The 27803-nt window shown below is 39.6% G+C and overlaps 1 protein-coding gene and 1 long non-coding RNA gene across 3 annotated transcripts in view; one reads left to right on the top strand and one right to left on the bottom strand.

Moving 5' to 3' along the window:
• The window catches only part of CA8 (carbonic anhydrase 8), a 53336-nt gene extending 33542 nt beyond the window's left edge, over positions 1 to 19794 (top strand). The window contains exons 8-9 of one of the 2 annotated variants that reach the window (XM_058807685.1): positions 2207 to 2376; positions 19656 to 19794. In XM_058807685.1, coding sequence (XP_058663668.1) covers positions 2207 to 2341 — 135 coding nt within the window. In that variant the 3' untranslated portion in view covers positions 2342 to 2376; positions 19656 to 19794. Of the gene's footprint in view, positions 1 to 2206; positions 2377 to 14613; positions 18390 to 19655 lie in introns of those variants that run through there. The other variant, XM_058807678.1, reaches the window with a different exon arrangement.
• LOC131559363 (uncharacterized) lies at positions 1275 to 6585 on the bottom strand. Its single transcript, XR_009274867.1, has 3 exons — positions 6538 to 6585; positions 2748 to 2903; positions 1275 to 2366 (listed from the first exon to the last, which is right to left on the bottom strand). It is a non-coding gene; the product is annotated as an uncharacterized LOC131559363 (long non-coding RNA).
• Positions 19795 to 27803: the final 8009 nt, after the last annotated feature.

Raw genomic sequence — 27803 nt, 5'->3', positions numbered from 1 at the left:
TGGAGGGAGGATTGGTTGTGGAAGAGATCAAGAAAAACTGCTCAATTAACAGAAGATAACTGCTCCACCTCTAACAGATGGGAATAGAATACACATCCAGCTACCTTTCAGTCTGAGACACCATATTACCTTGCCACATGGAAATTCAATAGGGAAAGTAGTGTTGGCACAGCTAATGTCCTTTTCTGACAGAAGTGCTTCTCATGAGTAGAGCAAACCACCGTGTGTGTAGTCCTTTTGTCTACCTCATTTGAAGGTTCACATGGCAGTGTGAACCATGGAAGGAACAATTAAACAAGGAGGGTGTTGATCGCAGAAGAAATTCCCCCTTGGAGCAGAGCTACAATTCTTGACTTCCGTAAAGACTAAAGATCAGGCACAGAGATCAGGTCAGTTCTGCTCTCCTGACTGAAGAAACTGGAAGCTGCTTTGTGAGGAGTTACCTCCTGGAGAAAGATTTCACTGTGGAAACTGGGACGGAGCATTTGTAGTTTCAGTAGGAGACAGCTCACAAATGCCAGCTTTGCAGAGAGCCTGCTCTTCCCTCTCCTTCATCTGTCTTTTTTTGAAGTATCTCATTCTCACAAGATCAAACAAAAGCCACATTTTTGTAAAGTGCTCCTTCCTAAACTGCAATTATCTCAGACTTTCCAGAGTTGATTCAGATGGTGAAAAAGTATGCTTTTACAAAGCTCCTTCAGTCATTTACCAGCCCTCGAGTTCTGAAGACTTTTTCAATTCCAAGCTGGTAGTGGGTTTGTTTTCAGTTTCCTTGTTGAAGTAAACAACAACAACTAAAATCTTCCATAACAGGATTCTGCCTCTAAAAGCATCTTCAAGGAGCTTTTTTCATTTTTGCAGTCTAAGCTGTTGCCTTATATCTCAGCTGCCACAAGCTGAGTGTTGATTTCCAAGCACACTGGTTTTTTGAGGAAAATTAAGCAGAGAAGAGCTAGCCTCTAAATCGAGTAAATAAATCTGTATCAGTACTGCTGTAGAGTGGAAAACAACAATGAGGGCAGTTGTGTTCCACGTTGCAGTAAGAAAGTATTCTCTGTAGGCAGGATAAGAATAAAAACGCCGTTACCTGCTGTTCAGTACCTCATTTAATTTAATTCTGGAATCATGCTTACATTCTCCCTGTAATATTTCCTAGGGTGTTTTTCATGGAGAAATTAACTCTATAACGTCTTAGATGTTAAAATGATTGTATAGCTCCATTTTACTTTCTGTGTATCTTCAGTTTCAAGTTAGAGATGAACTGTATAGTGAAGTGTCACAGGGTCAGTACAAAGTACAAAGGCTGAGGTTTGTAGTACAAAGGGGAGTCAGCCATCAAGTACATTTGCTGAATCCAGCTAAGACAACTTGTGAATACGTCCAAGAAAAAATATTTTTCTAGTAGTTGTAGCTATTTAAAAGATCAGACTCCTAAAACCAGCACAAGTGAATACTAAGGTAGTGTTTTATCATGCAGCACTTGATGCTAGCACCAGGGATGGAGATGGAAGCTGCTCATAGTCTTCTGTACACCAGATAAGATTTAGAAAAGTGTAAAAAGAGTCTATAAGCAAGAAACATTTGTTTTGGCTCAATTGAAATATTTCTTATTTATTTTTTACTTTATTTGACTTTCTGACTGTCTACAGCTACAGATCTTTTGAAGCAGTATTTTGTTTTGATCACAAAAACTGTATTTTTCCATATAAAATGTCAACAGACATCCTCTAAAGCTAAGAATCTGTTCAGTATTCTACTGGTTTAGAAGATAACAGTTTGAGGAAGTAAATAAATCACTAGGGGAATTTCAAAACAATTTATAGTCAAGCAAGTTATTCCTGAAATGCACTTTTTTGAAGAAGACCAGAATTGCTACTCTAAATGCACGACAGTAAGGCTGATTCATAGGATGTAATCTGCAATGGCCAAGATGGTTATAGATCTTAAAAGAAGTTGTGAAAAGGCAAAGGAGGAGTTTGCCAAACCATGTGCTTAAGAGTTCTTGATTTTCTCTATATCTCAAATATTTTGACAGTGCTGATAACTATTTTAAAATATTATTAATGTATATTGACCTTACTACATGGCACCCGCACACTCCAATTTTCAAAGCTGCAGAATTGGCTGGACAGGGCTGGTTTTGATCATTAGTCCCATGGTGAAGACTGTGTCTCAGCTTCTTAATTTCTGTTTTTCTGTCTTTCAGATAGAGGAATTTCGAAGACTGAGGACTCATGTTAAAGGTGCTGAACTCTTAGAGGGCTCTGATGGAATCCTAGGAGATAACTTCAGACCAACTCAGCCACTTAGTGATAGAGTCATCAGGGCTGCATTTCAGTAGCAGAGCAGGAAGAACAACGATGAATCTTCAGTCAGGTAGGCAAAAACAGCGGAACAATCAAAATTTTGAAATAATTTAGCTAAAGTAGAAAATGCACTTTAGCTAATGTTATGATACGTTGTCACAATTTTAAATTCTGACACTCTAATTTCTATTTCATCCTGTGTGTAATAGTTTGGTTATGTCATGATTTACCTCCTGCTGGCAACCAAGCCCCATGAGCTGCTCAGTCACTTTCATGTGGTGGGATGGGGAAGAGAAGCAGAAGGGTAAAAGTGAGAGAATTTCTGGGTTGAGGCAAAGACAGTTTAATAGGTAAAGCAAAAGCCGTGCATGCAAGCAAAGCAGCGGAAAACAAGAAAGTCATTCACCACCCTCCAGGCAGCGAGTCACAATGCCCACTTACATCACACTTTCTTCTTGTAGCTTTTATTTCCCATGCTGCAGTGAAGAAGAGCACAGTATGCCTTGGCTATGTGGTATATTTCCCCAGATACAGAGTTTTACTGGTAGTTATCTTTCCATGTTTCTGGAAGACCAGCCATTGGTGGATCTTTTCACACTGTTAAAAAAGAAGGGTAGTAGTTCTGAAAGGAGGCCTTTAACTCTAAAATGAAGCTTTTTTTTTTTTTATAATGTTGTTCTTCCCCAACAAGACTGAATTTTGAGTAATTCCAGTGAAGGTATGAAAGGCAACAAATTGAATTCTGTCTATGAAAAAATAACTATTTTTTCATATTTCATTCATCAAAGTAGTTGCTGCTTCTTTTCCACCTTCATTGACTCTCAGAGCAAGAATTTGAGGATGACACAAGAGAAATACACATGTGAACCTGCATTAAACCTGCTTCAGCTATTAAAACTTCTCATGTCATGTTCCCTCAGCCTCTATCTATTTTATATATAAAATAAATCCCCTCAATATTCAACAGTTACTCCTAATCCTCATTATACTTAGTTAATGGATATTTTGCTATAATGAAAAGCCTGGCAAAGAGATTCAAAGAGAGCTAAGTCCAGGGAAGTGGCTGAGTCACCATTTCTGAAGACATTTAAGATGTTAGATGTGATTTTAGGGATATGGTTTAGTGGTGCACCTGGCAATGCTGGGTGAGTAGTTAGACATGATGATCTTAAAGGTCTTTTCTGACTTAAACCACTCTATTATACTAAGACAAATTATTACCTTGAAAGGAATGAGTCAGGGCACCAGCTTTATGGTTGATTTTGAAATGAAGGGATCCTGATTTAATGCAGGACCCTATTTACTGTTGAAATACATAATATAAAAGCCTCAGATTTTCTATCTTTTCATTTCTTCAAAGCTACAAAATAGATTCATCTGAGGTTTAATCTGGAAAGCATGCTGCTTAAAGGGTTTGGATAAACTGTTTTGGGTAAGGATATTTGTTTTTACTTTAAATTCTTGCCCTCTCTAGTCAGGCAAGTCTTCATGTCAGGCTCTGTACTGGAGTTAAGCCCATTCAGAGCATGCTCTGGATCCAGACACCAGTTTCATGTGAAGTAACAAATGATCAGGCAGCAGATAACCCATAAAAAAAGACTGATAATTCAATGCTTCCAAAAGATCCATTTCAATGAACTGAGAAGATTATCATCCCTCCTGCATATGATAGAAGTTATTAAATTGGCTAGGACAATGACCAACAATTTCATGGTCTTTCCATATAGCATAAGCATTTGATATAGTGTATGCATCTTAATGCTGTTGAAGAAAGGGTTTATTTGTGTTTTATAACCCTATTTAATATCTGCATCCCAGAAGCTGAAGAAAAACCCCAAACATTGGTCCCTTTTTTAATATTATTTTCTCATCCCCATATTTAATTTTGGGCATATCCCTAAGACGAATTTGCAATTACATGGTTCTCTGAGGTAACCAAATGTTGTCACTTTAATCTTGAAATGGATGTTTCAAATTCATCCCAGCTTCTGCATAAAAATTACTTGGGGAAATCGTAGCAATATTAAAGTACAATTTTTCTCAGAGAGTGAATAATGCCCTCAGGCCAGTGCAGGTAATTCAAGTCTGTAACAGTGAAATTACTTGGCACGCTGAGTTTGAATTTTAAGCATGAAAGAGTTTCCTTTACAATGATGGAATTGAAATGTAAAAATTTCCCTTTTGCTTTCATGTTTGAAATTTTATTACTTTTGTCAATACTTATAAAGATTTTTTCTGTGTAATAAGATTTATCTTGGCTTTGCTTCACAAAATAATCTGCAGTTTTAATTCTTAAATGATGGAATTTTTAATGCAAAGTAATAGTCCTCACTGTGGGGCCATACTAATTATGGACACTCGAGCACTGAGGAAGAACTGTTACTCCTGGCACAGTGTCGCTCACAGAAGAAATGACACTTGTTTCTCTACACCTGATTGAATTGTTTATCAAAAATTTGTTTGGTCAGGTCTTTTCAGTTTTGTATGCATCAGTCCAAGTAGCACAGACCTAATCAAGGTTTCATTATATATCTTTGCTATTGAGTTCAGGGAGCTGAAAAAAATGAAGCAGAAAAAGAAATCACATGGCTTTGTTTCCTTCCCTTTAAATCTCTTTGCATAGAAGAAATGTGAACAATCTTACTTGTAGTGATTTCCTCACACTTCTCCAGGAGGAAGGTGTTGAGGAACAGTAGCTCCTCACACAGACCTCAGAAATCTGCAGAAAGATTCCTTCCTTCACAGGAACGAGGGAAGTCCCTTAAGCTGAGACTGCTGGCATCAGCTGAATATTGCTGTGAGGACTCAGCAGTAGATGGGGAAGTAATACTTCTCAGGGCAGCATCTTCCTAGTAATTCAAGAGGAGCTGTTCTTCCTTTCAAAGAGCAGATTACTTTTTATTTTAAAGCTCTGGTATGTCTTTAACATTCAATTACAAACACACTGGTTGATTTCTTTTCATACACTATGCCCCTCTGCCAAAGCTGCTGGAACTCCTGTCAGTAAAGTTTTAGGTATTTTTTTTTTATTCCAAGCCAGTGTGGCACAGCCACCTGAAGAACCTTGGAGAATGTTAGTTTGCCATGACCTTGTTACTCTGCCAGGAAAAGAAGGAGACAAATGTTTCTGTAAGTGTATCCATAGGAGTAGAAAAAGCTTGTTTGAAAGGTCTAATTAATTTTGACTGAATCAGAATGCAGGCTCTTTGCACACCATGCTCCCAAAGCTTCAGAACATCTGTTCCTCAGCCTTGATTTAAACCTTGACAAAGCTAAACCCTTTGTGGCTTATGATCAAATGGCATATGTTGATCTTTGATGTAATTTGTTCTAATTTGTTGAGTAAGAAGCAGAGTTGACACAAACATTGAATATCATGGTGTGTAATACCAGGGAAAGAACTATATTTTTTTTTAATGTTCCTCCATCATAGAAAAGCCCAGATCTCAAAACATTCCTCTCCAGTTCTAAGACAAAGTTTGGCCAGGCTCTAAAGGGGACCTTCAGGATGGCAAAACAAATAGAACTTAGTAGCTTCTCTGCTCTCTTTAACCCAGTAGGTTTTAGAATAAGTTTGTTGCTATCTAACAGCATAGATAGCTGTTATCTAACTGGCATCTCCTGACTGCTTCTTTTCTGCTGAGAACATATGTCTCAGCTATAGCTTGGGGTTAAGGAGTTATTTAATTCTGTTTTGGTAAGGTTTTTGACATGCATCCAAACTACATCCCATTAAATGACCTTTTCATCCTTCTTCTCCTGCCATTACTGAAGTTTTCAAATACAGTTCTTTTGAAAAAGCCATTTAAAAATTTTCTAACCTCTTTAAATCATATCCAATAGTGAAAGAACCAGTCAGGTGTTAAGGAATTTGGAGTAAAAGCTCAGTACAGATTTGCTTTCAGACATGGAAGGTTAAAAAATTGAGTTCAGATTTAGAGAGTGAAGAATAACAGAGTAGTTGTAATTGAAAGGTGCCTCTGTAGATCTATTAATTTGATCCTCTGCCCAAAGCAGTGTTAACTGCTTAGCACTGAGCCTGACACTTAAAGAGTGGGTTGCTCAGAGCCATGTCCAGCTGGGTTTTGAATATCATAAGGATGAAGACTCCTTAACCTCTCTAAGCAATTGGTACCTGTGCACTCCTGCAGGAAAAAAGATTTTTCTTAATTTTAAATGAAATTCCCCATATTTCAGTTGGTTTTGTCATCTTATTACAAAGCTCCCATACCTTCTTGGTGATTTCTCATGGGCACCTCCTCACAGCACTAACTCCTTCTTCTTCACAGAGCAACCAACAAACTCCAACTCTCTCTCCAACCACCGAACCCACTCTTTTGTAGCACTTGTCTTCTTATTGGACACAGCTGTGGCCTATTAACGGCAGGCCTGTTCCTAATCTTTGGTGATTAGTACAGCTGCAACTCCTCAGGGGTGAGAATACCTCCTGCACTATTCTCTTACATTCTGTCCCCCCACAAGTTGGTAGTACCTGTTGACTCTTCTCCTTTCTCTGTATGCAGCTGAAGATGCAGTCTGGTGTGATCTTCTGTACTTGTTCTCATGAAGTGTACACATTGATAAAATCCCTGTTGAAACACCTTTTCTGGAGGCTGGGCAGTTTCAACTCTCTCAGCCATCCTTTAATGGCAGGTGCTCCAATCCTTTACCATGCTTGTAGCCTGTTGCTGCTCTCCTGTATGTCTGTGTTTCTTCTGAGCTAGGGAACCCAGCACTGGGCCCAGTGCTCCAGATGTTCTGTCAGTGTTGAGTAGAAGCATTTTCCTCTACCTTCTGGCAGTGTTTTTCCTGATGCAGCTGAGAAAGCTGCAGAACTTCATTGTTGCCTTGGGTGCATTGCTGACTTAGCTTGAACTTGATGTTTGCCAGGACTCCCAAGTCCTTTTCTGAAGGAAAAGGGATGACATTGTGGCTTCCTCAGTGTTCATGCTAGTTTCTTTTTTACTTGCTGCTTGACTCAGAACCCTTACTATGGGCATTGAGCTATTTCTTGATAATTTCAGATGATCTTGAAATAAGATTTATATTTACTGTTATACAGCAAAGCCTAACAATGAGGAAAACAAATGCTACCGCTCTTAGGAATCAAACAACAAAAAAATTAAATCTTCCATTTTATTAAAGGATATTTATTTGACAGTTGTAGGCTTGACACACTATTTCTCAAGATGTGAATTGTGACTATTCCAGAAGGCTTGCTGGAATTTTGGGACTTGCCACCTTTTCTAATGGATAAGTACTTTTTCAATACTGTGTTCTTCACTGATTAATTCTTGTTGCTTTATGTGTAGCTGATTTGATAGACATGCCTTTCCCCTCTTTTACATCAGTGAAACAGCTTTATCTGTGAATGAGCAAGACTTCAGATTTCAAACACTTGAGAATCTATTTGAATTTGTAATGATAGTGAACTCAGCATGGCATGCCAACGTGTCTTCATCCCTTCATACACCAGGGTGTATACAAATGATTCCATGCATAGAGTAGGTAGATGGCATTGCTCCAGTTTACTAAGAGGAGGTCAAATAGGTGCCTGTTATAGAGGTCATTGAAATCCACAAGACTTAGCAGGAGACTGTAAGAGCTTGTTCTAAAAAACAATTTTCTAAAAGAATATTTTCTTTTTAGAGTGATAAACTTTAATTTGCTTTACTCTGAGAATAGTTAATAAAATAAAGAATTTGATCTCCAGTGTGTTGTCTCAAAACTCCCCATCTCAGACACAATTTATTTCATATTCATGAACAATTATCCTCGAAGTGTGATGATGTCTTATACCTACTCCATCTACATACACACATTACTCAAGTTCTCCTGAACATTTTTTCTTTTGTGACTGATTCAGAAATTCCTGAGAAAGCATCAGTTTTTATATACACAAGTGCATATACATACTCATACATACATATACATCTGTGGTACACTCAAACTCCAAAGAGCTGCAAGTTTATCCTATATTCTGTAAATTATGATAGCAGAAATTGATTCAGATTAAAAACATGCTTAATATAATTACTATCCTCCTAGTTGTAAATTCAAGATTAGAGAAAATAATTAAATGACATCATTAAAATAGCAAGGTTTTGCTAGGCCTGAGGAACAGGAAGGTGTAATTTAGGGTGGGAGGAACAGAGACTGCATTTCTGATGCTTCAGACACTCTCTGCTTGATACTGAGAGGTCTGAGCAGACAAGAAGAAGCTGGCACAGTGTTAGTTTCACAGCAATGAGAGGGGGGATGATGTGGTGACTATCTGGTGTGTTTTGTGACTGGAAAGTGCAAATTCCTTGCTTTTGAAGCTGCTGAGCAGCTCTTGTGGCAACAAAACTATGTTACTCTTTCCCCAGGATATTAAATAGGGGATCTGGTGTTGTCAATGGGAATGAACTAGTGCTGAACAGGTGGTGGTGCACTCTCTTCTTTATGGAATTGTGAATTATGTGATAGTAGATTGTAGAATATGAAAAACATTCAAATTCAGAGTGAGCCATGGAGCTGCACCTTGCCTTTTAGAAATGGGAAGGGTGATGCAATGCTATGGACTGTATTTCTGTGTTTAAACAGATCTCAGTGAAATTTATATTTTAATGGACATTTACATTAGCAATCCACGTGTCTTTACTCTCAGTTTACAAGTAGCATTTGCAATTTGTGAAGTTCACAAACAAGTTGGTTTGCAGAAGTTCTAACACTTGGGGAGTTTATCCTTTCCTGTTGTGTAGGTCCAGAGCTGGAATGAGCTGTCAGCAGCCATACATCATTAGGCTGCTACAACTGTTCTTACCATTTTCCTGTTTGAAAAAACCTGAATCAACCTGACACAAAGATTATCAACACTAGTTCTTTAGAAATGCAAACACCAATTTCCCAGATTTGTTGAAATATAAGTGTTTATACTTCTTCCAAGTGAGTGATTTTTTTTTTATTGGTTATTGTTTGTCTCCATAAATTTAGTTTGTGCTTAAAAGGTGATTGGTTTAATTGTTAAGGTTCAGTCTTTTAAAGGAACTGAACCTTATGTTATCACCAAAACTAACTATTTTTCTTCTCTATTTAATGTCTAATGTCCAGTGCCCAGCCCTCTGCTGCCACTTTAGAATTCTTGAGAAAGTGTTTATACTTGAATGCATGACTGTAGGACAGAGGGCGAAACACATTTGGCTTGTGAGCCACACACCATAATCAGAGGCCTACTGGAAACAAATTTTTTGGAGCCTTCAGGCAACCAAAAGCTCCAGGAATGGCTTGAAAAGGGTGCCTTTTCAGGCTGTTTTACTCTGCTTCGTTGTAATAGCAGAGGGTACTGTACTGAGATTGCAAGTGAACCCTATATCAGCATTATTTTTTTTCCCCCACTGCTGATGATTCAAATAAGTGACTAGAAAAACTCTTCTCTTACTTATGTGACATAGCTCTGACATGGGAGCCAGAATGTAGGGACTTGGTAGCCAGAGGCAGCCAAGAGTTGGTTGTAGTAGGTATTCATGTCCTTGTTGTGGTAAGTATTTATGTTTCCCGGCTAGAGCATCAGTATAGCAGGTGATCAAGCTCTAAATGAGAATGAAAACCATTTTTTTCTGAGTTAGTATCATATTGGAATTGTGCTTGTTCAATTCCTTACTGAGCTTTTGTGAGAAATAGATGAATTGTGGAAGAATGGAAAATGTTCAAAATCCCTTAGCATGTAAAGAAGCAAGGAGGAGAAATTACTGTGCTTTTCAAAGCTAAAAACGTCAGAAGGTAGTCTAGGAATCAGATCCCTGCTTATGCTTCAAATAAGATGCTTTATGCTGACAAGTGCTCCTAAATTTTGTGACCTGTGAGTTTCTACCAGCATCATACAGTCTTTCTGATTCATAATTCACTACTATCATCAGCTTTTCATAAAAAGAGTTTTGAGAGTATAATTCCCAGCAGCTTACCATAAACCATGTATGGGTTGTAGAGTGCTGCTTGGGAGCTGATAATGTAGCCAGGAGCCCAGAGTGCCTGTCATACAAAACACCCTCACAACGGGTTTATTAACAATCACAGCACACAAGTTAGAGTCTGAACACTCACTCTGCCATGGTATTTTCACTTATGGGGAAAATGCTGCAAATTAGTGGTGAGTCAAAATAGTGGGAAGCTTAAATCATCACTGATAAAGCTACACCCATTTAAAAAAAAGAGTGGCACATATAAAATATAATGTAATATACTCTCAATTATCAAAGATACTAGAAGGACACACAGGTACATATGTCTGTACGATACAGAGAAGAAAGCCTGCAGTATGCTTTCCTCCTTCACCAATGTTGTGGCAGTGCACTCTGTTTTACCTGGATGAAATCACAGAGATTTAAGCAGAACAGTATTACTCCATTGAAACTGAAGATCCAGGTCAGCCGAGATCCTTACTCTTATTGGAACTTTTTAATTCTGAATATTTTGTATGGATAAAGGCAATGCAATGAAAAATATACAAACTCTTGCTAAGCAAACTGACATGTTTTGTAAATAAATAGCAAATGAAAACTTCCAGGTTATTTGGATTATTGAAAGTGTTTTTGCAACTGATACTTGCCACTCAAGAAACAGAATGTCAGCACTTACTGTTTTATGGATAACACCACAGTTTATGAAGAGCAGTGCTACACAACAAAAGTCTCTTTAAAACTGTTTATGCATCCCCATAGCTCAAAACAAACAAAGGTGTATTTAATTTAGCTAGAGGCAGCTAAATGCCCACAGAACTTGATGTTGATTCAATAAATTGTAACCTTTTAATGGAAGGAATGCAAAGTGTTTCAAGCATGATAAGGTTTGATAAGGTTCTCATTTATCTTTTCTGAGACACACTGAATCCACACATGGCTGTACTTTCAGGTGCTGTTTTTAGGAAGGTGTAGGATAAAGGTAATGTTTTGTCAGTATTACACAAGGTTTTGCCATCTATGAATTTTGTATTTGGTTTTTGTAAAAACTCTTGAACTTTTTGATTTATCATAATGTTAAGGAGGAGAAGGCAAGATCCTTCTATGATGAAAAAGGGCTTTGTGTGAGACAATGGGGGTAAGGAGTAGGGTAAGACAAAAGAAGTGGAAAAGCTCTCCAGGAAAGAGATTGGCTCCTTTTAAGCAGCAGAATAAAGGTTTTTATCTTGTGTATTGATCTTGACGTAAAATGCTGCAGTGGGACATCTTACTTCCTCCCTATCAGATGGAAAGATAGATTGTTGTGGACGTCCTATCTAATTTCTCCATACTCTCTTTATTTGCACCTTCTCAACACTTTTGGGAGACTTTGAAAAATAATCCTTTTCACTGATCTTTTCTCATATCTTCTCTTTTAAATATTTTCTTTCTATTGCTGTAGGAACATTGGAACCTTTGGTTCTTAAAAATATCCTAGCTTTGCTCCTTATCTTTTCTCCTACTTCTGCTCCTTCTTTCTGAGGTAAAATTTATAGTGTTCCATTTGTCCTAGTTTTGAACAAGAAAAATTTCTCTGTGAAGAATATAGGTGCATAAAATTTTGTATATGAAAGAATTAGATAGAAATCTTCTTGGAAAAATAATGATATTTTTACGTTCTGAGGTTGAATTCTGAGATTTGATTAACCTTGTTAATAATTTTTTTTTCTAACAATGGGTATTGTGAAGAACTCTGAGATTTTGCAGGTATTTATGGCACTGATCCTGGAAGATTTTCTTTGGGAATAATTATTTGATCTGTAGAGGACTTCACCAGAAAGTAGGAAAGTTATTGCTAAACAAGAATAAACAAGGATAAACATTAATAATAACAAACATAATAACAAACAAGGACAAACATGGATAATAATACCACCAATATATACAATCAGTCTTTTGTCAGACAATGCATTAAGTATTTCTGTAACAAACACAGCTGAAATCTTTACACTGGCTCATAATTAGGCTCCCTTCAAAAAGAAATTTGTTAATACAATAGGTACCAAATCCCAGTTCAACTTAATTTCACTGACTTTTGGACTAAAAGCATTAAGCTTGAACTAGCTAAAAATGTACAAAATGTGCTTTCAATTAAAGAGTAATTAGATATTCAACCACCCTTACATCACACTAGGGATTATCCAAGAAAGAAGAGAGGTACTACTCATGCAGTGTGTAAAACAATTTTCTTAATTAGTTTGAGCACTAATTGAGATTGAGGGAGTGTCACTGTGTCACAGCATTAGTCTACCTAAATGGAACCTTAAAACCACAAAGGTTTTGGCTTCTTTTGAATTGTCTCACTCTGGCCACAAAAATGGAAATTTTCTGTTCAATTCAGGGAGGAGTGGGTTGGTTGGTCCCTGCACCCTTGTATCAGTAGCCAACTGAAAAACATGCTGACCTTTTCCAGAGATGGAGAATAATTTATTATTACTTGGTTGTTGTTTTGGTTTTTTTTTATGCTACACCTATATATACCAAGCCCCAGGAAGAGCTGGGAATCCTCTGTGCTGTTGTGTGGAGTGTAAAACCCTTTCACTGCTTACAGCCTGCCTTAGGAGGCAGCTGGTGGAAAGCTCTTCAAGGGGACCATCAAATGGTGCTGCTGCCAGACAACGTGGCTGTCATGGTTCGGCGCTGACACTGTGCCAGTGCCCCCATGAAAATCCCTTTTCCCTGGTGTCTACTGTGAGATGGGATCAGGAATAGAGCAAAGCAGGCTCCAGGTTCGGAATAGAAAGAAAAAAACTTTATTAACTTACAATATATAAAAGAAACACACAGAACTCAGGATGAAAGCCTTCCAAACATTCCTTCTCCCCCCAGCCAAGTTCCCAATACATCAGAGTAAGACAGAACCTTAGACTCTCAATTCAGTTGCCATCCCTCAGATCACCAACTCCTGGTCCATTGCCACCTTCTAGATAATCAATTCTCAGTTCATCAAGAGGAGAGGAGTCCCTCTTGTGCCATAGGCTTCCCCAGGAAACACAGCTGAAACCTCGTGTTATTCCTGTCACTCGTGGCACTGCCCAGAGAACATCTGCCATCGTGACCTCTTCCTTCCATGTCCAGTGCTCTCACCACTGTGCATGGACCAGAGCTGCTTCTAGGGTTTTCCTTTTAAGGGTGCTTTGTCCAGTTCCAAAAAGAGCACAGTCTCTCACCTTTGGGACACCTGTCCCCCCCAAATTTCACCCCCTGGGGCCGAGGGGTCTCAGTACTGAACCCTCTTGGCTCTGAGCCATTACCTCCAAGACTTGTGTCCAGAGGCTGTGAGGGTTAGCCCCCCTCGTCATTCCTTGGTCTATGACAGGATCCTGTGACAGGGATCCCAAATGCCTGGCTTCAGCGCCATCCAGAATTGAAGCCTCGCCTGCAGCCTCCCAGAGATGGCTTTGGGGGGGTATTGAGTGATTACCAGGGAGTATGTGGAAATCACAGATTGTCTTGAGGGTAGGCACTGACTTCTTGGCAGCACTGCTGGTTGCTGACAACCTCTACACCCCCTTCCCCTGTCAGGACCAAGCGGGAATTCTCTGGAATGAGTTGACTCTTCCTGCAAGCAGTTGTAGCCCAGGTGACCATTTGCACACGAGCACTTTCAGATTGTTTGTGTGTACACACTGAGCTGTTGTTAGCACTGTAATAACCTCAGGAAAAAAAAATGAAGTTATTGTTACAACAGAATGAAGCAGTCAGACACTCTCATGCCCACTGCTTCTGAACTGAGAGCACTGGGTCAACCTGAGCACCTGGATTCTTAAGGTTATGCCAAAGCACACGAATATGTGTTTGCATGAAATCAAGTATTGATTAATGCTGCTAATGAATATTACTGCTGTTGGGAGGAATTGAGTGATTGCTTTCTATCCTTTGAGTCCACCTGACTCCCATCAGAGCTGGTACTCAGCACTTCCCTTAGTAAGGCCCCTAAAATAGCAAATGGTAAAAAGTTTGCTGTTACCAGTACATTTTTCTTTCTAGTGTACTACTCATGAGCACCAGGTTTATAATCAATTACCAGACTAATTCAGAAAGCCAGTTTTAAAACTTTGTGTTAAATTAATAATTTTACCACTGCATTTAACTTTGCATTTTTACTGCCATTTCCTCCATTGCTAGTAAATCTTGCAGCACTGGCTTTACCCTAAAAGAGAAGAATTACTACCCTTATGTCACTGAAGTATATACCCTGAAACTGCTCCCACCTGCTGTCATGAAATCCCAGCTTTTAGTTTTCCCTGTCTTCCTGGCTGGATATAAACAGTCTTTCAGACCCACTGCAGAGGAATTTCAGTAACATAATTGTTCCATTCTCTTTTCAGAGAGGGGGAAGACAATGCTCCCACAGTGCCCGCAGATGAGAAATGGAAACTTTTGAGACTGCTGCTTCAGTTGAACCACAAAGCCTGTATTGTTTCTCTTCATCTAATTCAGCCTTGATAGACAGCTGTGACAGTTGGTCTGTCCACATGGTCCAGGGAAATTCTGGGAATGGGCTGTACATTAAAAGAAGAAAACATATTAAATCTTCCAATTCACACCATTAACTATTTTCAAATTGTCGTTATCGTTGCTTTTATAGCTGCTTTGGCATAGCATTCAGTAGTCATCTGTGATCCAAATAGTACTGATTTTAAACTTGGTATGAATGCTAATATGTAGAAATACCTATTATTGTTTTGAATGTTAGATTTGCTTTTATTCCATATCATCTCTTCTGCTGTCAGTAGCCATATTTTCTGTAGAAGGGAGATGCATTCTACAAAGGTAATGAAAACACTGTTTGTTCACAAAGAGCGTTATACAAATTCAGAATTAATTTTTTGGCAGAAAGGAGAACTTCTCTGCTAGACATATGCACTTGACATGATTTATCTGAATAAAGCTGAATGACATTTGCATTACTAGGAACCTTACTGAGAAGAAGGACAGTTTGGAACTGAGTAAAATTACCCAACATAACAATAAACAGAATTGTCTGGATTATTTTCTACTTGGTGAGCCATGGAATTTTGTGATATGGTGTTGAGTAGAGGCAGAAAATTTTCAGTCTTTGTTCTCCTGTGAATTATGACAGTTCTATTTGTTTTGTACACTGCTGAGGATGGCGGTCTGGGCACTTACTCTGCATGTCCTGAGCTGGCCTCTCAGCATGGGGATTGCCATGCTGGGCCACACATGACTTATCTGACAGAGGAGATAAGGCAAGGGTAGTCTGAACCAGCTAGTCAACCTTATAGCTTCTAATTCCAGAAACACCAAGAAAACACCAGGATCTGAAGGACAGAGTCACTAATGTGGGAGGCAATAACTCTGATCACTGTAGCTATTAGTGAGGTCCCCTGTCCTAGCATGAGGGACATTGCAGAGATCTGTGTCAGTGGAAGAACCCCAGAGGCACAGATGGCAACTGCCAGTCTGGGGCACAGTGAAGTTGCAAACTGAGGGCTCACAAAGGGGAGGCCACTCCCTTGGAGCAGATCAATCACCACTCACAAAGTCATTACCAGGCAATGGTAAATGCAGAGTCAGAAGGCACCCTTAATCCCCCTTGTGAAGGGTTATGGGGAGAGCTACTGCTGAATGACAAGTTATGAGCTCTCTGAGTAATTTATGTGTATTGGGGCAGCAGAAACAACAGGGCAAACCAACACAGTGCATGTGAGCTGGGTGAAGGGGGACCAGATATTGCTGACTACTTGAAGTGTTTGTAACTGGGTGTTCTGCAGAAACACATGCTTCCTTTGGAGATAAGTCTTCGTGCATTGCAATAAATACACAGAAAATGTAAAACAAGCAGCCCACCATGAGGTTATTTGTTCATCTGGGCTTAGCAGAGTAACAATCAGCATGTTGTTCCTTGGGCTTAGAGAAGTTTATATTTCTTAGGGTTATCTCCATCTCCTGCCCACATTTAATGAAGTATAACCCCATTATCTATACAATGGGTTCAAGATTTCAGTGCTGGCCAAAACCACACTTTCCACCTGCAGTGTCTGCAACACGTGCGTGTAGCAGCTTCACTGGCTGCTGCCCCTCTTCCTTCTGCAGTTACTTCCAAGCAGCTGCAGCCAGATCCCAACCCCAACACCTGATTACCAGACCCTGACTTCCCACTGATCTGCATCATACCACAGGGTAGGAAGGAGAAGTCTCTGTTGCAATGGCCTGGCTGGACTGTCTGTAGTTTTTGACAGGAGCCTGATAATTTGTCTTAGTTGTCAGGTTTGGTACTAAAATCTTGGGAAAATAAAACAAAATTTGTGAGGTGGAAGTCAGCTGTTTTCTGCCAAGTGAAGGTCTGTTCTTGTCTCCTTGCACCCAGCAAGGAATGAACCCTCCAAAAGTGGAGTGACCCCTGTTGCTGACCTGACAGTTCTCAGGTTGTATACACAGCTCATTCAGATCTTCTCCCTTTGCATACAACACACTATTAACTTCTGAGTGTTAACTGACAGGAACTGTAGTAGTAATATGGCAAATATTGACATTATGATGAAATCTGAACTAGATTTATTCTCTAAATAAACATGTTCCTTATCTTGGAGCTGGCTGATATTCTTGTGGCTGTGAAATACAGATACGTTGCAAAGCAACTGATGTAATGTCTCCACCAAATAGTCCATTATTTCCTTTTCCTGTTCTCCCTTCCTGTGTTTGCTGTTCTTTCAAGCATTGCCTTGTGCAGTGAAATTCTAGTCATATAAATACTACTACTGAGGAATTGAAGTTAGTAAATTTGTCTCAACACTTGTCAGACTTTTTTTTCCTAGGCTTGGCTTTGAAAGAAAAAAAAACCCACTGGTAAAAATACTTAAAGCAGTTTTGTGTCTTAAAAACTGGATCTAATTATAACAACATATTCATTCACAAAACACACCCATTACAGATTGATCAACCCACATTTGTTGCGTGTTAGGAAAAGTTAAATTAGTCTTTCTGGTTTTGATAGGAATCCACGTGGAGGAATGTTCAGGAAGGGCTCTTGGTGTATTATTTCAGTTACGCTGCACCCATCAGAGGTTTTATTGAGTGTGGAAAGGCTCTGCTGCTCTCCAATTGGAGTTCCACATGCCTACCTCTGTATTAATATTTTTAAGAAATCATAAAAACTGATAAGGGTGTTCTGAGGGTAGTGTAAGACTGTAAATTAATAATTTCCTCTTTAAGCCTACAGCTACTAAAATTTTGAATCAGTTTGCTCTCTGGAAGTATTTTTAACAGTAAATGTTAATGGACATAATGCTTCATGTAATTTTAGAGATTTATTAGAAATGTGAATTATAAGTTTCCTAAAGATGCTGAGCAGTTGCACACTTGCTGGTCACTAAAACAATGACATAATACTTAAAAGCAACTTTGTACTTCATCAGGCAAAAGCTGGCTCCACAGGCTTCTGATATACTGTAATAAGACATTGGGAATAGGAGGAAATCCAACTCTTGAGAGAAGAAGGGTGAATTGGGGCAGATGCCTGCTCTCAGTGATCATCCATCTGCAGGTGATGTGTTGTTCAGTTTCCTCTGTAGTTTTCTGGAGCTCTCAAAAAAATTTAGAGCCTTTAAACTCTTAGTTTGACTTCTAACCGTGGTATGATGTGCTTTGCACTTTGGGCTGGGATTCTGGGCTTCCACTTACTCAAATTAGAGGAGCTTCTTAGAAAGCACTGTGCCTTCCTAATGCTGCCTTTTGCACTGCCTCCCATCTTTTCTTTGTGTGAAAATTAAGTCATAGATAGGCGAACCAGTAAATTCTAGGCCTGATCCCAAAATATACTTGAGAGGTAAACAGGAATAAATTGGTGTGAGTTAAAGGATAGGCTTGATCCCAGATATTACACTGGCAAGTGTGGGGTAGTGGCTGTGTATGGAAACAGATATGAGGTAGAACATGAGTCTAAGAGGAAATAAGAGTGGTCCCTGGCTAGTATCCTGGTTTGTATCCTAAAGGTTGACTCATCTGTGTTCCTGACTCTCAGAGGGTAATTGAAGACTACTGTTGCTGAGGAGATAAAAGTGCTTAACAGCCAGGTAACATAAAGAAAAAATTATTTTACTGAAAAATTTCAGCTGAATTTTGCTGAGATTGCAGAAGGAACAAGGAGAGGCGATCCATGCACATGCAGCTTCACAAGAAGTCACACCAATCACCATTTTCCAGACCCTGCCAGGGTGCAGCTGCTGTAAAAGCACAGGCTCACCTTCATGGAGTTTGACTGGTAGGCACAGCACTTGGTGCAGTGATGGCCTTGGACAAACAATTCCTTTCATGGTTATCACATCCACTCCAGTGAGATGAAGGGAAACTTCCTTTCTTGTAGAAATGGGGGGAGCCTCAGGGGGAATGATGGTGGTAGAGAAAAAGGGGAAAACCCTCCAGGGGTTGAGAACTGTGGAATGAATGCAGATTTTGGCCTGGTTTTACTTTGTTGGGTTTCATGATGGCATCACCAGCCATAGAGTTTTCTTTGAGATGTGTTTTCCTTTATACACCAGTGCTGCCTGCTGAAATGTCAGCTAGGTGGAGAACCACCCACTACACCTTCTGGGGCTAGACCATGCAGGACATGTTTGGAAGTGTTCATGTGCACATTTATTTGTGAAACTGTAGCTGCCATTGTAAGCACACCTATGCGTGTGTATTTATCTCTTTAGAATACTGCACACTAAAAACTATTTTAAAACCAAAAGGAATTTAAATTGAATTCTAGAACTTCTAAATAAAGTTAATATATTTCAGTATGAAGACTAAATGCCTAGCATCAGTTCATCAGCCCTTTTGGTACTTGTATGATTTGTTTTCTCCCTTTGCTTAATGAATTTGTTAAAGTCTTATTTTTTTTCTTCTTTCCCCATTATTCATTTTACAGCCCCAGGTAATTTCTATTGAATGCTGTTCAAGGCTTGGTTTGAAGACATTATTCACTTTCTCATGAGCCTTTCTCTTACAGTACCTGTTTGAATGCTTCAGATGTATTAAAACTTATCTTTCACTCTCTTTGCATATGCCTTGTCTTCTCTATCATGTGAGGATTCCTCTTTGATCACAGATTATCTGTAGGATGCCAGGCATAAGAGAAAGACACAGCAATCAACCATGTCAGAGTGTGACTCTTCATATGGACCTGCAATGCATGTAGTCCTTGTCCAGGAGAACTGGTTATACCTTAAATTAGCCTTCCTTGCAAATTAAAAACCCAGCATTGACCCAGCAGTCAGATCACCTCTTAAGTCTTCTCCCTGATTTGCTGGGATAGTTACTTCTAATGCAAGGTTTGCTTTTCAGGGCTGGCTAATTTTTTGTGATTCTTCCATTCAGTATCTTCAAGTGCTTCTCACCAGTGTTCTTCTCATGCTGTTTACAGAGACCGTGGCTGCTTGGCCTTCCCCTGAGCCTGACCTCATCTTGATCCAAAGAGGCCCTCTCCTCCCCAATATCAGAGAAAAAACTGAAGATGGGGTAAAAGAAGGAAAATATTAGATAAACTTGGAAAGAACTTGCCCTATAAAGTACACAATGTTTAAGCCTTGAATAACAAAGAAAAAGAAAGTATAAAGATAACAAAGCAAAAACAGCAAAAAGAAATTTCCTTAAGTGTCTTTTTCACTAGCAGGGATGCGGTTGGAAATATTCCTTTTCTATTCCCATCTCAACTTGCTTGCGTTGGAAGTGATCCATTCTGGGTTGTGTAACAGCAGCTGACTAACCCACAGCCAACTCCCAAATCAGTGATCAGAAACCACATCCAGCCAGCCTCATTCCCTGAGACTGCTTCTCTCCTGCACCTTTCCCACCAGTGACAGGGAATTGGCTGCTTGTCCTTGGACAGCAACCCTTATCCAAAACCCTGGCTCTCCACCACATTCCCTGTGTTGTGTTACCTTCCCACCCCCACTGCATCTCCTGAGATGGAAGATGGTAAAGAAATAAAGTTAAAACACAAACTCCATTCTTTTATAAAGTAAAGCGCTCGAGAAGGTCGGAGCTTCAAGCACATAAGCAACTCCAGTGCTTATTATTAAAGGTGATGTTTGTGTCTGAGGTGGAGACAAAAACAACATGATCTTACATAGACATAAACTCTTTTCCTCCCTTAGGCTTTAGTATAAATATACACTACAAACAGTGCTTTCTGAAGTGTCTCCCATATAAACATCTGACAGTGGTGAGCATGAAACAGATGAAAGCTACGGTAAGTCGTGAACACATAACAGCTGAATATGATACACCATGTCAGCAATATTTTAAATAGCAGGTATAAAGCAGGTCCAGATAATGTGTGTTTAGCCTCATGTTGTGAAGATACTAGGGTTTTTCTTGTTGGTGCATTATAGGTCTGTATGAAGTGAGTTTCATTATCTGTGACCATAAGTTTACAATGGCTTGGTCTCTTTAGCTGGGCAATCATACATGCAGCCAAACAAAAAGAAAAAAAATGCAAGCCAAAGGTAGCTGAAAGATTTATTCATGGCTTAGAAACATGTAGTAGTTCATACAGATAAAGAGATGTTTACTCTAGAGAAATATAGAAAACACAAAAGGGTCTGAGAGCTGTGTGCTCTTGGCAGGGAAGCTGCTAATGATTACCAGGAGCATGAGTCTCAGCGTGAAATTATAGGCTGCGATTAAGTGGATATGCTACAGCATTTGGAAACTTCCTCATTTTACATTTTGACCACCCCAGTACCACACAATTTAAAATGGAATCCCAGAAACACATGAGGCCAGAGTATCTCAAAATACCTGTGACTAGGTCTGTAATGAATGAAAAAAGGTTCTTGCAGAGCCAAAGAATCTGTTTAAAACAGGACCCAAGGTATCAGGCCTTCAGAGGATGATGCGATGGCGCAGAACTTTTACAGGTGTCCTGTAAAGATGTGTTAATTGCATTATATTATCCAGCCACTAGATGTCTGCATACTATAGCTTCAGGCAGGGTTTGTTCCCCAACATAAAAAGCAAACAAAGAAAATGTTTATGTGTAGATGTCTCTCACTGTGTCATAATTTGGCGTCTGTTTTTATCCGACCTATGCCCCTCCTACAAGGAAGGATCTGTGGGCAAAGAGATACTCTACAATAAAAATTATATGAATGAAAATGGCTGGTTTCTGTTAACACTGGAAAGTAAACAATAGATTAAGCCAAATGTCAAGATCACATCTCTTCAGATAAAATTCAAAAATACCAGAAATTAAATACAGCAGGGCCATCAGTGATTTTAGGAGAACCATAAGTCCCAGTGCTGGTTTGACTCCAGTCTTTCAGGAAATTCCACTGGTTTTTGTTGCTTATAATTTGCAAAATGGAGCATCATCTGTCTGATTTCAGTGGAATCAGAGCTGTTAGGAAGGGGAAGGTGAGCTGTGAGCACTGTGAGCCCACAGATATTCCCCAAGTGCCTGCTTTGTAGTAACAGTGTTAAAGCAAGGACACATCTGCAGAACAGCCCAGACTAAGCGTGCTCTGCATGGGCAGTTGTTTACAGACTTGTTTGGCATAAACATTTTTCACACAGGGTTTCCCCAAGGCACAGTGATCAGCAGCCCTTCCTAGGTGCTTCCTGTGCTGAAATGCCGAGGGTAGGATGGGGAAAAAATTCCTGTGCTTTCAGGGCCTTTGCTTCTGCCTGGAAAGCAGATACTGCTTGAGTTTAGATACCCAGCTTCAAAGGCCCCTCTTATCTGAGTTATTGGGAATAAGTGAGGTCTGTGAAGTTTTGCAAAAATTACTGTTTTACACAAGGCAGCCCCTGCAGTGTCTCAAGTGACCACCACTACAGAGGCAGATTAACTGGGTCCTATAACCCTTGAATTGAACTCTTCCTCCTCTCTCCAAAGGTCTCCTCACATTTTCAGTAGGTTGCTTTTATTTGTTGCTTCAAAATTCACCTTCCTCTTGCTTCTCCTGATCTGCTACCCTTCCTTGCTGTTGTGAATTCTTTCCCAAACACATTTAGTAGTGGGTGGCTGCAGACCACAGACATTTCTTGCGTGCTACTTCATATTACAGTATTCATCCTTTCCCAAAAAGTTTTAAATAATGTTCAAGACTTCCAGGCTTCTTTACATCTCTTGGCTAGTTAATAAATTAACAGATCCTAAATTCAGTTTCTTATTAACAAAATTGAATCTAATATTAAGGATTCATTCTCATTTTAGAGTTGATTACCATAATTGTGGTTAGTGTTACATCACAATTAACTTTGTTTTTAATAATTTAAAGGTTAACAAGCTCATTTCACAGCACTTTAATTTGGGTTCATAAAAGGAAAACAGGAAGATCCGATAGGTATTCTGCATTTACAAACTGCAGAAATTTTCTTTCACTGTTCTTAAAAGTGAGTGCCAAATTTGTGAAGCTTAGGGACAGATTGATGAGGAATTTTTTCTCTTTTTAAGAAGTGGAGGAATCAAAAAAATGTCATTGCTATTTTTTTTTTTTTTTTTAATTAGAGCAGCATCCTGTTGCTGTTTATGGGAATGCTAAACTGTGCAGTTCTTCACTGCTTTTTTTTTTTTTTAATTCACAAAGCCCCTGAAATGATTTTGTGAAGATCATTTGTCTTGAGACAAATGTGTGCTGAACCTTAGGGTCTCAAACATAAGGATTCAATGAAGCCCTTGGAAGACGTGTCTTTGTTCCATGTGCAAGAAAAGGAAGTGCCCTTCTTGACGTTTTTAGAACTTTTCTGAATTGCAATGAAGTTTTAATTAAGTTAGAATATGCTAAGTTACCGAGATTTTAAATTCCAATCAGTTTTAGCAATGTTTTATAGGGCTTCTGTTACATTAGCTAAATGTCTCTTTTCATTGAGCCTCCAGCTCAGACCAACCTGCATTCTACATTTGTTTTGTTGTGTAATTCTTTGATTTCTCAAAGAGAGAGAAAAGGAAAAGGAATGCTTTTTGAGAAAGTATCTGTCAGTTGTCCTGTAAATGAAGAGAGTGATAATATGTGGTTACATTACCAGCTCTTAATAGGAGAGACTTTGTGATCTCAAATACACACCTTCTCTTGCTAATTAGCCAGTTAAAAAAGAGCAATCTGGTATTACCTGGAATATTTTCATATAGAAAGAAATTTAGTTCGGTGTAGATGAGATTGATTTTATATTTTTAAATAATGCTTCTTTCTTACCAATTTCTAAGAAGGAAGAACCAAAATATATTCAGTTTTGGGCAATGAGAGACACCCCTCTTCCCCTCACTTTCCTTTTGCCTGTTCCTTTTTTCTGGTAGCCAGAAGAATGAGAAAAAAGAATCAAAACATGGTGTCCTTTCCAGCAAAAAATTCCAGCTGACATTTTAGCTGTAGTGGATATCTACACGCAGGGATAGGACTGTTGTCACCCAAATCAAAGAAGTTGCACCTGTAAAAGGAAAACAATTGTCTAGAGCAAGGAAAGAATTAGAGTCAAGTCCAAATCTGCTCTCGAGGGCTTTTCAATTGGTAATTTAATGAGATCATGTGGGGTTTTATATCTCCTTGTCTTTCATTAGATTTTAATTAGATATTTTTCCACTCTCTCCAGACAGAGTCCTCCCATTTTGTTGTTACCTTGTTCTTGTTTGTACCCAGAAGCACAGCTTTGCCTTCAGAGCTGTGGCAAAAATACACTCAAGTCTGCATGTGCAATCCAGACTGCACCACCACAGGGACTGGCAATTACTTATGATCAACCAACATTAAAGTGGAAAGGTTCACTCTATTAGGCTTGGTCTTTATAAAAGAGACCACAGAAATTTACCCAGTAATTCCTTCATCAAGTTGAGAAGCTTGCACTGACCTTCTGCCTCATCTTGAGTTGCCTTTTATGTGTTTTCTCAATGCTTTACACCTGGCACTATGTGTAACCATATTTGGAATACCTGCAGTGCTTGTGTGGTTTTCAAATATTTTGTTTCACGTACTATGTTTATTTATTTATTTACCTTTCAAGTCGCGTCTTTTTTTTTTTTTTTTTTTTTTTTTTTTTTTTTTTTTTTTTTTGCTCATCAGCTTTCCTCCAGCTTTTCTACTTTTTACTTTTCTCCTAGATTCATTCTGTCACATACCATTTCTGTCAACAGGTCTCACGCAGGCTGTGCTTGCACTGTGTAAGATCTGTGTGCTCCTGGATCAGCCTGTGGTACAAATCCAATCTGAATGAGGCACGGGCACATTTCTGATGAATTAGCCAAAGTACAGTATATGGATATATGCCAAGCTTTATCCCAAGTATGGGTAAACAGATGATGTGTATTCGGCATAAAATTAGAGTGGGCAGGATGAGCTAAAAACTGATCTGTCAAGACAGATTGAAGTTGTACTAAGAATTCAAAATATTTGGAACAAATTTGAACTGACAGACTGAAGTTGTTTTAGTGCTTTGTGTCATATGGCCACAGGGTTTCTGATCTTGTAATAGGCATCTTAAAACAGGTTTACCATCTTGTCTATTTACAGCCTCAGTAACACTAATGCCAGCAAAGTAATGAACTTCCTGCTATTAAGACCAGAAAGAGTCCTTTGGGTAATTTCACCTGATCCTTGAGTGACCCAGACAATAAAATTTCCTTCATTAATCCACAATGTGTTCAGTATCCTTCTGTCATCTGTAATATCAAGACCCCATGGCGGAAAAGAGGTGAAGCATCCAGTAATACAATGTTGTTTGGACAATACAGTCTATACATCATCTGGGAAGCACCTGTCTGAGATTTGTACATGGAGTCACATTTTCACACAGAACCTTGGCAAACCTCTTAGCTTAGAAGCAGCCATCCTCAGCCTGGGTTTTGGCTTGACTCCCTGAGGAGTAAGGCACCAGCCATGGATAAGAGACAGCTGTGGCTGGTGGTTGCTACATTAGCTAACTCCATTGCCTGCTGCTTGCCAGCTGAAGTCAGGATTTGGCCACTAGAGTCAGAACATGATTGAGAAGGGTTTACAGGCTTGGCACATCCACGGCTTGTGCCTTGGGCAGACACAGGATGGAGATGTGGGAATCCTTCGTAACCCATATAGCTAGAAATATACATGGTCCTATGCTTGGCAAAAGTGTAAGGAAGCAAATTTTCATTTGTTGAGGGCTTATCAAAATGAAGAAAAAATGTTTTTAGCCATAAACTGATTTTATTCACAAGAGTAATCTTTCTAGCAGCTTATGGTCTAAGAGAGCACCACTGGCCCCTATGGCTGCAAAAGAGAGCAACCTAAGGAAAAGTTCCTCCATTCCCACCAGGGGAAATCCAGAACTGAACTCTGAACTTTATGAGATGAAAGTTTTTCCTGTTCGTTTGCGTACCTGCAGATCAGTTATACAGTTGGGGGGGAGTTGAGTGAGACAATAAGAAGTAACAGAGATGCATGAATTGACAGAAATAAATCCAGAATATTTCCTGACACTGAAATCAGATGACAGGCCTTAAGTGAAGTGCCAAACAAGACTGCTTCCAACAGGGACACAGGAATCTATTTGTGGACAAACTGAGAGTGACAAAGATCTTTTTACTTCAAAAAGTTTTTAATAAATAGATAATATCTATTTAATAAATAGATAATATGGAGGACTAAAGACATAGAGCATAGGGACTTCTTGGGAAAAATGTTTATCACTTTCTACCCACTTGATTGCATAAGATTCAGTGTATCTCATGTTAAAATGATTTGATTTGGCTAACGTGCTTATGCTTTTCTCCAAAAATGACAAAGTCACATTTTTGATCTAGTAAACAGCCTACCTTTTTGCACATTCAAATATCATCTCCCAGAAATAAGTTTCCTGTGGTTTTTCACTCCTGTTAGTCCTTCAGCTCCAGCTATAGGACAAATGTGTCTGTTCTCTTTTCCTGACTCACAGATCTCCAAAATGCAAATATATCTTTGATATATTTTAGGTACTGGACAATTGGTAGGGATGGTCCAAATATTTTATGTCTTCAAAGCTGTGTTAAGGACCTATAGCCTATATACCACTTCAGCCAAGTCATCTCTGAGCAGTAGGAGATGGCCTGGAAGTTATTTATTGCCTGCTTGTCATGTTTGTTGTATACTTGCACAAGTTTCCCTCTAGGCAGGGCTGTAGTAAGATATCCTAGTACTCAGAGTACCTAATAGTTTACCCTTTTAATAAAGCAGTTTGAATAACTACAGAATCATAGAATGGCTTGGGTAGGAAGGGACCTTAAAGGTTATCTTATTCCAACTCCCCTGCCTTGAGCAGCGACACCTTTCACTAGACCAGGTTGTTCAGGGGCCCATCCAGCCTGGCATTGAACATTTATAAGGATGGGAATATCTACAACTTCCCTGGGCAACCTGTTCCAGTGCCTCACCACCCTTACAGTGAAAAATTTCTGCATTATATCTAATCTCAATCTACTCTCAGTTTAAAGCCATTATGCCTTGTTCTATCACTACAAGCTCTTGTAAATAGTCTCTCTTCGTGTTTCTTATGGGCTTCCTTCAGGTAATGGAAGATGCAATTAGATCATCCCTAAGTCTTCCCTTCAGGCTAAATAATTCCAACTCTCTCAGCCTTTCCAGGCAGGAGAGGTTGTCCATCCCTCAGACCATTTTGTTGGCCTCTTCTGGACTTGCTCCAACAGGTCATTGTCTTTCCTGTGCTGAGGACCCCTGACCTGGAATCAGTACTCAAGGTGAGGGTCTCACAAAGATGGGAGTATAGCGACAGAATCACCTCACCTGACCCACTGGCCATGCTGATTTTGATGCAGCCCAGCATACAACAGCCTTTGATATTTTTCCAAATACTTAAATTCTCAAATAAATAATTCAGTATTAGAGTTGCAGGCACTAAATATTGATTATTCACAGAAAGTTACTACAAAATAGAATTGCTTCTGCCTAACTGTGTTGTCAGTCTCTTAAGAACAGGACTGATGGTATGGCTGGGCCTCAAGGGTACCTTCACTGAGATCACATTGCTTTGGGAGACAAAGGCAGGGCCACCCCAGTGGCCTTGGCAGAGGCTGAAGTTTCACTGCTGTATCCAGGTGCTCAGGTCTTGAGCTGGAAAGCCTTAATGAAACTGCTTGGTCCTTCCTGTTTCACTGAAGGAGAGATGCAAAGGGGTAGCCAAAATGTAGTTTATCCACCTTGCTATGTGCCCTACTTGGGTGAAGTTCAACCAGGCACCTTGAAGCAGGCTCGGCAGGAGCATGCACTCCCAGAGGAGGTCTCCCCTTGCTGTTCATGAGCCTGTTGGTGCTGTAAGAACACAGCATGGGATGTTGAGCTGCCATATCTTGTCCTATCCCAGCACTGAGGCAAGGGTAGCTGATGGGTGTAGGTGTAACTTGCTTTAGAGACCTCTCCATGTGAGCCTTCCCCATCTCCTTGGAAAGCTTCTCCTGCAGGTTAACTGCAGTGACTATGTCCCCTGCCTTGTCCCCATCCCTCATGGGTTCTTCAGGGTATGGCAGTGCAGTAGGGAACCATGAGAGCTGGGGGCTCCCTGGGGTGGCAGGGCTGGGCCTGGCAGGTGCTCCTGTCCCACCACCTCATCC

This window comes from Ammospiza caudacuta, chromosome 1 (genome assembly GCF_027887145.1).
Source record: "Ammospiza caudacuta isolate bAmmCau1 chromosome 1, bAmmCau1.pri, whole genome shotgun sequence".
Taxonomy (NCBI): domain Eukaryota; kingdom Metazoa; phylum Chordata; class Aves; order Passeriformes; family Passerellidae; genus Ammospiza; species Ammospiza caudacuta.
This window is presented reverse-complemented; position numbering and strand designations above follow the sequence as displayed.